This window comes from Hyperoodon ampullatus, assembly GCF_949752795.1.
Source record: "Hyperoodon ampullatus genome assembly, chromosome: 6".
Lineage (NCBI taxonomy): Eukaryota > Metazoa > Chordata > Mammalia > Artiodactyla > Ziphiidae > Hyperoodon > Hyperoodon ampullatus.
Window position 1 is genome coordinate 120,995,866 of NC_136919.1, and position 13,363 is coordinate 121,009,228.

At 52.2% G+C, this 13,363-nt stretch overlaps 1 protein-coding gene across 3 annotated transcripts in view; it reads left to right on the forward strand.

The window, feature by feature from the left end:
• Nucleotides 1-1,526, forward strand: part of GATA4 (GATA binding protein 4) — a gene marked incomplete at both ends in the record, with an annotated part of 48,340 nt that extends 46,814 nt beyond the window's left edge. For all 3 annotated transcript variants that reach the window (XM_079706628.1, XM_079706629.1, XM_079706630.1), the window contains 2 exons: nucleotides 152-279; nucleotides 1,344-1,526. In XM_079706628.1, the coding sequence (XP_079562754.1) occupies nucleotides 152-279; nucleotides 1,344-1,526 (311 nt within the window). The remainder of the gene's footprint in view (nucleotides 1-151; nucleotides 280-1,343) is intronic.
• Nucleotides 1,527-13,363: the final 11,837 nt, after the last annotated feature.

Sequence of the window (13,363 nt, forward strand, 5' to 3'; positions counted from 1 at the left end):
ACCGTTGCCCTGCACTGATGGAAGGACCCTGCTTCTCTCCCCAGCAAATGTAGACAAGCCGTTAGCGCGGATCTGCCCTGGCTGTCTCCAAGGGCCGCCATCCGTTTGTCCCTGCCCCTGGGCTGGGTGTCCTGACTCTGCCTTGTTCCAGGTCCCTCGGGCAGTGAGAGCCTCCCTCCCACCACCAGCGCTTCCAGCAGCAGCGTGGAAGAGATGCGTCCCATCAAGACAGAGCCTGGGCTCTCATCCCACTATGGGCACGGCAGCTCCCTGTCGCAGGTACTGCTCGTTGCGGGGTAGACTCCAGGCGGCCGGGCCCCCGCCCGAGGCGAGGGGCTGTCTGCACCAGGATATGTTTCAGCACATCTGATCAAGCTACAGCGATTTGGACACGTGACCGTGATGCACGCATTTAGCGGTCCCTCTGTGCCGGGACCCGTGTGCTGGCACACAGCATTGCTACAACCGGAATCAGAGTGCGGCCGCTGTGTGGGAGGCGGAGCGGGGCGTTCTAGGCCAGTCTGTCTCCTAAGTAAGGGTGGCTTGACCTTGGCCTTGAGGGTGGGTAGATCTTAACAGGAGGAAGGGGAGGAGGAGGCCCCTCCTGGCGTGGGCAAAGGTGTAGAAGCTGCAGAGGGCAGGGCGGGCAGGCTGGGGTTGGTGAGGAGGCCACAGGCAGGATGCCGTTGTCATGAGGTTGGCTGCGGGTCCAGCTTCACATGTGTGTCCAGAAGACGGGCCAGCAGGACCCTCATTTCCCTCTGTCAGATATGATGGCAGTCCTGCTCCCCTAGCCCCTTCCCTGTGTGGTTCCCCCATGTGGGATCAGGATGCCCCCAAGCTTGGTCACGGTCTCCCATTAACTCTGATCTCTTCTCCGCCTGTACTTGAGGTGGGCGAGTCCTAAGGAGCCTTCTGCCGTCAGGGTGAAGAGAAGCTGGTGCCCTGGGGCCAGGAGAGCCAGGAGCCCCTCCTGGGCAGGGTGGGAGATGGCTTCCTTCTGAAAATGGAGATTGATGGCAAAAGGACTGTAGAAAATGCCTCGTGTAACCGTCAGAGGCTTCTGAGAAACCAGAATAGTCACAAAGCTACTGGGTCAGTGCTCAGAAGCAGTTGATGAGTCATGCAGACCCCCTGCATCCCATAGCACAGGGGTCAGGGGAACAGAGTGCTGCCTGATGCCTCTCCTGCCCTTTTCCTTTGGCCCTGTCCTCTCGTCCCCTTCCTGGGGTGGGAGCCAGCCTGGGCACAGCTGTGGAATGGGGCTCCCCTCTCCAGCCCAGACCCCCTCCTGAGCCCCAGGAGGGATTCCATTGACCACATCTTACACTTTTCGCTTTCAGACGTTCTCGGTCAGCGCGATGTCTGGCCACGGGTCCTCCATCCACCCAGTCCTCTCGGCCCTGAAGCTCTCTCCGCAAGGTTATGCGTCTTCTGTCAGCCAGTCACCGCAGGCCAGCTCCAAGCAGGACCCTTGGAACAGCCTGGCCTTGGCTGACAGTCACGGGGACATAATCACTGCATAATGTCACCTCCTTCCCTCCTTGGATTCCTGCATGGACTTGGGACTTGGAGGACAGCAGAGATGAGGCTCTGGGCTCCCAGGGGCCGGCCTGCTCTGTCTGGGAATGACTCCAGACAACAACTGGGAAGAAACTTGAAGCCAATGATTTGGTTAGGGGAGCGGGCGCTGGATTTTATTGGATAGCTTTTCAAGGTGGGGGACTGGAGAGATCTGGAGAGATCTGATCTGGAAGGGGCCCCCCCTTCGCTAGAGCACACTGAAGCCCCTTCCATGGAGTTGCAGACTCTCATTTCCTGCCTCACCCCCCGTGACAAGAGACGAGATGTCCTTCTCCCTTTGTCTTTCCACCGCTGCGGCCCGAAATGGTGGTTTTTCCACGGTGTTCCCGGCACGGGGGATCCGAGGGCAGTGCCCTCCGAGGGCAGTGCCGGGGCCCCTGCTCCAGCCTGAATCAGGGTATCTGATGGACACGTGTTTGGACGCCTCGGCCCCTCGGCGGGTCCTGGGCGCCCAACACTCCCCTTCCGGCTCGGCACACCTGCATCCCTCATTCTGAGTCTTGACTCCAGAAACACGGGGTAGGGCCAGTGTTACCCGAGGCTCCGCGGGGAGATGGAGGAGGGGCCGCTTCTCCCACCGCAGAGGCTTCGGCAAACTCGCAATCTGGCAACTTCGCCTCCCCGCAAGCTCCTTCCGCGGCTAAAATCGCTCCTTCTCTCCGTCCCCGAGGCCTGTGAAAATAAGTGCCCGTCCACTGCTCTCGGTGATTCAGCTCTGCCCGCAGCCTGAACACGTCCCCAGATCCTTCTTCCACCCCATCACGCTCAGGGGGGTCCTGAGTAAGAACAAAAACGGTTCTGGTGCTGAAGCAAGTTTGACTAGCAGTCATCCAAGACTGGAGAGCCTTCTGGAGAGCATGTCTAGTGGACTCCATCGCCGGGCCTGGGGCCGCGCGGCGCGGGGCGGGGTTGTCAGCCTGGAATTTGCGCATGCGCCGTGGTTCCACGGAGTCGCGTCTGCTGCCGGGACTGGCGGCCGAGGGCATCCGGTGGGCGCAGCTCCTGCACCCACGTCCTTTCTCCAGCAGCAGTCTTTTGCCCAGGAGGCCAAATGCTAGGGATTTCTCAACATAATTTCAAACCAACACTACACAGCTCATGGAAGAAAGACGACGAGTGATGAGAGAAGACATCGGGCGGGCGGCCGGGGGGTGGGGGGGTGGGGGGGTGCCCTACCACTCTCGCGGGCTGGGAATCGGCCTCTTCTCCACGTTGCTGTCTCTGCCCTTGGCCCTGGGCTCACGAAGACGCTTCCTTCCGTGTCCTGGCTGCCAACAGAATGTAGCTGACTGGCCTTCCTCTGTGCTACTCCAAACACCCAGCCCCCAGCCCAAATCCTCCTGGCGGCAGCAGAGAGTATCTTTAAACCCAGGTTCTGTTTTAATCATTTACATCGCTTTCTTCTAAGAAAGCCGCCTTCATATACCTTCCTTAATCCACAAACCTGCTAACGTTGTCTTAAGGTGAAATGGCTGTAAAATCAGTATTTAACTAATAAATTTATCTGTATTCCTCTTTCCCTTCTCCTCCTCCCTCTGAGGTCTTTCCTGGGAGGTTCGCTGCTGCCCTTTGCAAGGCAGCCCTGAGCCACTGAGGCCCCTTTGCTGATCCGCTCACAGGCTGCGTCTGAATCGTTTCTCCCTTCATTCCTTTGGGCATTTGGCCGAGGCATCCTCTGTGTGTGACGGGGGCTAGTGACAAGGACTAGCTCGTGACCTTGACAGGTAACCTCTAGGCTTGGTTTCCTAGGAGAGGGTTGGACCAGCCCTTAACTAAATTTCCTGTGGCCCAGAAGTTGCCTCCCAACGAAGGGGGCATTTTTAGACCTCCCCTCGGGTACACCAGCGGCTGGAGCATGAGGCCGAGCTGCAGGGCAGCGGTCTCTCCAGCCCTCCTGGTTTGAGACGTGCGCTAGACGTTCTCTGCCATCTTCTCCCTTCTGGTTTGATCCAAACAAGCCCCTGGAGGGGGTCAGTGGTGCTCCACACCAGTGGCACAGAAGGTGCAAATTTCTCCTTTGTCCATTTTGTCTTCACTTTCTTAGTCTACAGAATTGCTTAATTGCTTCATCTTAAGAGTGAGGCGGGGTTGAGGGGAGTGGCCCTAAGGCCTGTGGAAGGGGACCCAGAGGGGCAAATCCACCCCCACTGAGAACTGTTGGCAGCAGCTTCCTGCCTCTCAGCTGGCTTATGCCAAACCCAGCGGGCAACTGGCGGCCTTTGACCTTTCACAACACCCTGGTTATTTTTGAGCAGGGAAGGGGAAAAAAAACTGTAACAGCCATTCTTCTATGTAAAATCAGAAAAGCCTTTTAATTGGCTAATAGCCAAAGCTATTAAACACAGCTACCATCCAAAGGGATGAGTAACCGATAACTCTAGCAAAGAATAAAAGAGATTCAAAACCAAAAATAAAACCTACCAGGATTTATGTTGGCCTTGGGGAGGATGTGTTTTCTGATGATGAAGTCTTTGCTGAAACATTTTTGCCACTTCCCTTTAGGAATGGTTTTCAGAAGGAGATATATATATATACACACACACACACACACACACACACACACACACAATACCAGAAGATTGACCTCATTCCTTATATAGTCATAACTTATGCTTCACTCCAGATGGTAAAATCCAGCTTGATTCAGCCTCCTTGCTCACCAGACGTGGTTGCTTTCCCAAATCAATGCATCCTCAGAGTAAATCAAGTTGCTACCAGTCAAGATACTCAAAAGGATACAATTCCCAGATGTTTGGGAAGTGGCTGGAGGCGGGGGTAGGGGGCCAGCAACGAGAAATGTCTGGCCTAACACGGTGCGTGCAGCAGCCAGTGGCATGTGTTCGGGCTCAGACATCCCTCACATTCCCTTTCGGGCTCACCTCTCACTATGACAAAAATTCTGAAGCACAGGTCAAATCATTTTAACAGTCAAGAGCATTAATCCTTAATATTTGACTTTTGGATGCCTTTAGGGGGTGAGGAGTAGCAGATTTAGCCATGATTATGTTTGGCTTGGGTTGACAGTAGTGAAAATAAGTTTATATTCACTGAACATGCCTCAGATGGAGCTGGGCTGGAGTTTATTTGATGTGCCCCCCTTTCTGAGCCCACAGAACTTACTGACTTGGATACTAGCGCATGAGAAACAGCCATTTGGAAAGCTGCTTTTGGAGTGGAGGTGACTGGTTTTCAGTTTTTTAAATCATTTTCTGACATTGGAAACTACTCTTCAGATTGCATCCTTGCCTTGCTTGAAGCTGGAACACAAACATGCCACCATCCTTAACAACACAGATATGTATCTTCCCAGAACCAAGGACCAGCCTCAAAGCTTCCAGGTTTAGCCTGGGAAGTGGAATCCATGCTCCTGAGGGCTCCCTGCCCTGGACACTGTTGCTTTCTGTTCAGTTCCTTAGCCTCCTGGGAGCACTGCTGCTCTATTTCACCCTGGCTCCTGTGCGATCTTTATCTCCCCTCCGGTAGCTGCAGCTGTAACGTTTGCAAAAAGACTTCAATAACAAGGAGAACTAAATAATCCAAGCAAGAATGGCATTAAAACAGACCTAGTTTCTCAAAGTCCAGTTTTCTTTGGGTCTGTGTGTGACTAGATCACTGGTTGAAGCTTGGGGGATTGTGGGTTTAGTTTTACAGAAAGAGGCGATCATACATAGCCCAGCTGTGCTCTGGGCTAACAGGAACAGTGGAACCAGGAAAAGCCTGCAAGGTACCGGGTGGTACTCTTGGGCCCCAGCTTAGCAGCGGTGGTAGGCCCTGTGCGAGGGGGTTTTCAGACAGACCCAAAGAGGGAGCTTCTCTTGAGTGAAGGGTGATAAATGAGATCCCCACACCCCGTCACGCACACACTCCATCCCCTCCCTGCTCTGCGGTGACTGCCTCCTGTCCTACAGCTGTGGTGGCCTCGCTTCACCTGAGAAATAAACATGTGACTGCATAGGTTTTTAACCAGATGTACTTGAAGTTCAAATCACTGGGCAGTTTGGAAGTTCCAAATCAGTGAATATCTGATTGCAGGACTTAATTCAGATGGAGTTCAATACTAGTAAGCGATACTAGTGAACACTAACAGTAGATCCCTGTTACAACGAAGATATTGTAGTCTCTTGTGCTGCTGCTTCTTTAAGATAGATCTACTCAGATGAATTGGGTTGTAATTAGACGTGAAACATTTAGCTCTATCATTCCTCCTCTGTCCTTTTCCTTTAGAACTCATGAAAATAAAAAATTGAAAATATCTGTTATTTCTAGGGTTCTTGATTACCTTAAGACTTTGGGGCTGGGCTGGGAAACAAAAGAGGTAAGACTGAAATAACAGAATCCTAAACAGACCTTTGACCAGGACTCTGCTGAACAGAGCAATGAGTGATACCAGCTAGTGTGCTTCATTGCTTTGTACTTATTCAGAGAATCCCCCAGACTTCTCTGTAGTGGTGTGGGCTGGAAACCCTTTCAACAAGTCTTCCTGTCCCCCGACCCCTTAACATCCTTGCAGATTTCCTTAATGTGGCTTCCAGCCTTACCACAGCCAGAGTTCCCCCTTTACCCAACCCCTACCATAGTGTCCATGTTTTGAAATTATTTTGTCTACATAATTATTTGGGCTTTTCTCACTTTTTATAGCTCAAAACCCAAATTGCATATAAATTACACTTCAGTTTTTTTGGTTTTTTTTTCGGTACGCGGGCCTCTCACTGTTGTGGCCTCTCCCGTTGCGGAGCACAGGCTCCGGACGCGCAGGCTCAGCGGCCATGGCTCACGGGCCCAGCCGCTCCGTGGCATGTGGGATCTTCCCGGACCGGGGCACGAACCCGTGTCCCCTGCATCGGCAGGTGGACTCTCAACCACTGCGCCACCAGGGAAGCCCTACACTTCAGTTTTTAAAAGAACAGAAAGCATAACTGCTCATCTCTGCTAACAAGTACTACCAGATAGTCCGTAACACTAAGCTGATTGAATTCCCGTCTTAGGCAGAGATGCTCGATTTAGTTTGCTCTGAATTCTTGGTATGGCTATCGGATAGACGGTTACCTTGGGGCTTTTTTGACTATTTGAAAATGGCTCATGGGGTCCTACTGGGTGAATCTCTGGGTCCCGGGGGCTCTCGGAGGGGACCACTACCATACAATCACTTCCTGGAACAGATTCTGTACCCATTTCCACCCGTGCTTTTGCTTCCTTGAAAAGTAAGGGAGGGACTTCCCTGGCGGTCCAGTGGTTAGGACTCCACGCTTTCACTGCCAAGGACGCGGGTTCAATCCCTGGTCTGGGGGCTAAGATCCCACAAGCTGTGTGGCACGGCCAAAAAAAAAAAAGAAAGAAAGAAAAGAAAAGTAAGGGAGGAGCCCACCAGAAAGAGCCAGACACGGGATTCTGAGGTTTCAGAATTCTAGTCCAGGTTTGGCCAGTGTTTAGCTGTGTGACTCTGGACATTTCACCAAACTGCTCTTCACGTCAGCAGCTTCATCTGCAAATGTTTTGGAGGAGGGAATCTTTAAGTTCCCTTTAAGCTCTAAGCAGTTGTGAGAGCAGAAATAATCCGAAATTATCCTTGCCATATCTGGTATCACGCAGGGAGCACAAGTCCCATGCCTGGTTGGTGCTGTCATGCTGTGAGGGAGGATGGTCAGGAAAAGACATGAAGAAATTCATCCCTGGGGTCACACTGAATTCAATACAGCATCCAGGACTTTGGACCAGCAGCTCTGAAACCACAAGTTGAGCAAAGTGGCTCATCTCTCTGAGTCTTACATACTCTTGTTGGTACGGATGAAATCTCAGGGCCCCAAGATTTGAAAGTACTCCCTCTGGGGACTCTGGATGGATGTTCTCCAAGGGGAAAATAGTACCTTTATTGTGACCCAAGTAATGAGGTTTAAAAATGTTTCAGAAGCTATTCATCCAAATGAGCATTGCCTCTCAAAGTAGCTGCCTTGGAAACTACTTATTCCACTGTTTCAACCACGGTGAAAACATAGGTTGGAACTCCCTTTAGAGGCTCTCCAGACCTGCCTGGATCAGCCTAAGAGAACCAAGCTTATTGCTTCTCAGCCACAAACAGAATTTGGGGGGCCCAAATAGAATTACACCACTTGACCAATTTTTGTCACCTGTCCTGATTCTAAACGCCCCTTCAAAGTATAGAAATTTGCCATCTTGAAGAGCTATTGAAGAAAGGACTGCAGGCTCTGACAGCTGATTTCAGTGGAGGAAGCAGATCGATGGGAAACATTTTCAGGTCTTTTACCGCTGTCACACTGATGGGGACAGCATGCCATGCTGTAGTTGTGGTGTGTTTTCCTACGCCCATCAAATGACCTTGGTGTCTTCCCTCACTACCCAGCCACGTTGATGAGGTTTGAGAGGCACTGCTTCAAGAATGCTTGAAGAAAGTCATTTCTACAATTTGGGGCAGTGTTTTTTTGTTTGTTTTTTTTTTTAAATTTTTGGAGTCTCAGACCTCTCCGAAAATGTAACAAAATCCATGACCACTTTCCTAGAAAGGTACACATATATGAGTGGTACACATACACCACTCACAATTTCAGGAGTTCTATGAACTCTGGAAACTTCTCCATATTCCCCAGGTTAAGAACGCCTACACTCACGCTCCAGTTTAGTCCAGGGCTGCAAGGCTGTGTTGGTCAAACTGACCAGGTCAGCTCCATCTGACCAGGGTGTCCTGGTACTTGGGACCCAGAGCAAACCTTGCCATTTAGCTATGAAGTAAAGCAGTGGGACAGTCCCAGGGCAGTTGTCAAGGCCCCTGGAGCTGCTCCAGGCCCCCCTGGAGGTCCTGCAGCCTAAAATCTAGCAGTTTGCGCAGGGACAGGGCTGAGGAATTCCTGGTAGCCCCTTCCTTACAGGAGGGTTTGGGCCTGGGGTCTGTGGGAGTACAGGGGGGGTTACAGGACACGAGCTGCTAAGCACTGGGGGTAGTATTGCTGAGGTTTCCTTCCTCAGCTGACCAGGGAAAGTCGAATTGAAGGGAAATAACCCCACTAGGAAAAAGGATGCCTGGATTGGGAGGCCATGCCTGACTCATTTACAGATCATGAGGGGTCTCAGAGATCATCGGGTCCAAACCCTCTTGTCCCACCATCGTCGAGGGAACTTGCCCAAGGCCACAGAGCTGGCATGAGGAAGAGGGGCACTTACTGAGCACCTACCCTCACTAAGGAGGCCGAGACTGGCATAAAGATACCTCCCTTGCAGTTAACGCGCTCACCATTTGGGGGCGCCGGCGTTCTCTTCCTGTGGCCTCCAGAATGCAACAGCCTGATTTTCAAACATTCAATCTGAGACCACCCCGGAAATTGTGCTAAAAAAAGTACCGGCCACTTACCCAGCACTCCTGCAAATCAGCTGCGCTAGTAAGTAGCTTTATACATCCATTAAAACTTTCCTATATCCTCACAACCACGTTTTGCACACGAAGAAGATACAGCCCATGGATTTTAAGTAGCTCCCTTAGGCCAGAGAACTAGTACATGCAGAACCAGGATTCAAACCTGACTGCAGAATGTGAGCTTTTACACCGCCCCCCTGCCTCTCCCAAAGAGTGGAAACCTAAAAGCTGAAAACCCCGCACAACCTGGGGTTCCACTCCAAGATGAAGTCTTTCAACATCTTTCTAGAAGTTGGGGAGAATCCTTGGTTCCGAATTCTCCAATTTAGACATGATGAAAGAAGGCCCTAGAACCACTGGAAAATAGGGCTCACCATCCACAGGCCAAAAAAGAGGGGCAACTGGAATGGACCCAGGAGCCTCACTCTCAGCCCTCCAGGCTCCCCAGGGGTTCCTAGAGACACATGAAACCTCCTCCATGTGGTTCAGGACCCCAAGCTCATTCATTGGCAGTCTGATTTCTCACCACACCTACTGCTTTTCTCCATCACATCCTTTCTTGCTTTAATCGATTTTCATGGGCATTGTAACTTTAACCCTGTTTAAGATGTCACCAGCACAAAGGGAGAGGGAGAAATTGGCTCCATGGCCCTTAGAAAACTGGGTGCTGACCCCCGTAGTGCTGAGGCCCAGGCTCCTGTGGGCTTTGAGGTTGCCCCCTGTCCCCGTCCAGGACGCAACTAATAATAACTAAAAACGTATTGATCTATCGCTATATGTCAGGCTCAGTGCTAAGAGATTTAGGTGAATCATCTCAGTAAATCCCGCCATAACCCAGTGAGGTAGGCATTTCACTGCATTTTACAGACAAAGAAACTAAGGTATGGAAAGGTTAAATTACTTGCCCAGCTCTGCCCACTGAGCGGTGGGATTTGGACTCAGGTAGTCTGATGCAGCAACAGTGTTCTTCGCTGCTATTCTGTAGAGTTGCGCTTCTGGAAGCTTGCCCTTCTCCAGGCAGATTCCCCAGCTTTATTGTCTTAGAATGGTGATTGCATACATTTGCACCTCACTTTACAGTTTATGAGTTTCGTATCTAAGATCTAACTTAGCCATTCATTCAAAGAATATTTACTAAGTGCCCACCAACCGCCAACCACTGTGCTCCGAAGTCCTCGCTGCTCCACCTTGTGCCCCTGGACCACCAGCAGCAGCAGCGTCCGGGAGCTTGTGGGAAAGGCAAAATCTTGGGCCCTGCTACGAACCTTGCTTTGTGATATTTCCATAATTAGACCATGAAATAGCTATCCCACTTCATGCTGAATAGATTCAGAGGTACTGTGACTTGCTTGCCTCCCCATAACTACTATTGAGGCAATATATGTAAGGAGCTTAGAACAGTGCATGTGCTCAGCAAACAACAGCTATACTGTAAATGACAGAGGTAAGCTGTGAACCACGTGGTTGCTCAACTCTACAACCCTTCGGCCTCAGAAGAGCCCTCTTAGGCACCAGGCATTCAGTCCAAGAGGTGAGGCAAGGATTGTAGCTCTGGCTTCCTTCCCAGCTCAGCCGGAGTCTACAGAATGGGGAGTTAGGGGCTCCAGAAGCTACTGTTAGGGTGTGCTTGATCCTACAGCACGTGGCATCCTGTGGTGGGTATGTTGTTCCCAGAAGAGGCCAGGTACAGAAAGAGGGAGACCAGAAGGCCCAGGGGGGGATGGAAACACCATCCCCTCAAACCTCATCCTCCCTCCAGGGCTCCTCTGTGCTGAGCACCCTCAGTAGCCCAGACCTTCCAGCCTTCCTCTCCTCACTTCCTGCCCTAGCTAGTTCAATAGAAGGACGACCCATACTGCTCCGGCTGGATCAGCAGGACACAACCTGGGGAGGGACTGGGCCTGTCTCCCTGTGCTGGCCAAGACCTCCCCAGGGCCCTCTCAGCTATGGTCCCTGGTGCCTGCCATCCGGAACAGTTTCCCTAAACTTCCCTGCTGACTTCTTGGAAAGTGCTGGCTCCCCATCCTCTTTGGAGAATTAACAACAATGGAACATTCTTATTTTAAAATAGTCTACTATTTTATCTTTTTTATTGTCTGGAAAAATTTAATATTACCTTTAAAGCAAAATTTGTTTATGGTAAATATTCAAATAATAATATTCAAATTATATAAAGTAAAAAAAGAAAAAAAAATCCCACCCTTTAAAAACTTCATGAGATTTCTTGACAACCTGTTTCCTTTTCACAATTACCTCGCTGGGCTCGGAGGCCCAGCAAACCCAAAGGCTTGCCTTTGCCTGACCACCTAAATTTCTCCTATTCAGCAACTTAATTTTCTCTATCTTCGTGAGATAATAAACGTTCCAAAGGCGGTTGCTTCTTCCCCACCGTCTGCTCTGACTCACTCTCTCTCCACCCTTTAGCCGCGACACTCGGCATTGGCCCAGCCTCCAGCGACCTCCTTAGGGGAGGAGCTCCGCACCCTCACCCGCTCTCCCAAGGGCAAGACCCCACTCCCGCCTCCCAGGACAGAGCCCCGCACCTGTTTGGACAACGAAATCCCGAACCCCACCCGCGCAGGGCGAGCCCCGCCTCCTACGCTCACCGGGGGGCGGAGCCCCGATCTACCCCCGCCCCCCCGAGGGAGGAGCCTCGCTCTACCCACTCCCAACCTCCAGTCAGAGGCCTGCTCCCCTCACGCCTCCCCCGCCCGCCTACGACAGAGTCCCGCGCGCACCCCGGGCGGAACCCGGGCGCACACCGGGCGCCGGGTGTTCCACGGCCCGCGCGGAGGCGGTCTGCGGGCCTCGCAGGCGCTGGGGTCTGGGGTCTGCGGGCGGGGAGCCGGTAAGTCCCGCCGCGGGTCCCGCTGCGGCGTCGCGGGACGTGCGCGGGTGGGGAGGGGGCGGAGCGGCGCGTCCTCGGCGGTAGCGGGTCCCCCCCACCATCGGAAATAGCGGGCTTTCCCCAGCTTTACCCTCGTCACCTTGTTACCGGCGTGAAAACTCAGTTACCGAACCTTTTAGAAGCATCCCTCATGGAAACCCGCAGCCCGGGTTGAATTTTTCTTTCTTTTTTGGCTATTTACCACTTTTTAACATTTTCCCTCCCGCGCCCGACCGAGGCTCCTGCAGTGACCGTCAGTCCCGTCTCTGCGCCCGCTTCTCCTCCCCATCACCCCGAGAAGGCGCTGGGCAAAGCAGCCATTTTAGACTGTCCCGGGGGCGGGGGCGGCGGTGACGCCCCCTCCTCTGTCAGTGTGGTCCGCTAGCCAGCCCCTTACCAGCCTCGCGCGGTTAACGAGGGTGCGCGGGGTGTCCCCTCGGGACCTGTGTCCCTTCGGCTTCTGATCTTTTAAGGCTGTGGTAGAGGCAGCTCGCTGCCCAGCTTTCCATCTCCATAAATAAACCCGAGAAAGAAACATGCCCTTGTGTCGAAAGATTTTAAGCATCAGAGGCATTTCAGAGGGGAGCTTTTCCAGAAGCTTCCACGGTTGGAGAGACCAGGGCGCAGAGCTGCACTGTGGCCGGTCTTCCTGCAGCCCCGCAGTTTTGTCAGGAGAGCCTCTCGAGTGACTTGAAGGTCTGATTAGGGGCAATTGTACTACATTTTAGTGAGTCTAGAGCGCCATCAAATTAAAAATACCTATTATGGAACGCGCTGCTAATTAAACTCTGAGAAAGCATGGACTGTAAGAGGCACCGCCATTTCAGAGATTTTTAAATATTACTTAAAATTACTGAAATGCAGTAGCTACCACTGTGCCAGGAAACTGCTTAGTTTTTTGGGTTTTCATCATAACTTGCAGTCTTGTGCAGGTGAGGAAACAGGTGGAGAGGTAGGGTAAGGGTGGGGGGAATGCCTTCTGTGTCTTAGAAGCTGGGGTACCGAGCGCTCAGGCCCAAACATGTGAATGCCTCCCGCACAAGCTCGCAGTGAACTTGGATGATTTGGGCAGGAAGAGGTGGGGGTCACAGGTCACCCTACATCACGGTTAAAATGGAAGCCCAGCTGTTTCTCAGTTACCAGGGATAAGCGTCTCTAGGTAAGCCAGATGTGCCCTCTCCCTGATCTGACCTCACATGACCCTGTGTCTGCACCTGTCATGATTCTGAGCTCTGCATTGTTGTCACATACGCACTGCTGCTACTAGCAGGGTGGTCCTGGCAGGGCTGGATCTGCATCTGTGTCTGTGTCCCTTACAGCCTTCTCTACCTCGACCAACTCTCCACTGAAAGAGGGGAGATAAAGCAGCAGCAGTGGGCTGGAATGCTTGGTTTGGGGAGGCAGAAGAAGGACAGAGAAAGCCTGGAGATGAGTTAGGACCGCAGTCCAGGACACAAGTAACCAGGGCGGGCTCCCGCCCGGGCTTTCTCTTTGATCCGAACCCCCCTTCCCAGCCACATTCCCTTTGT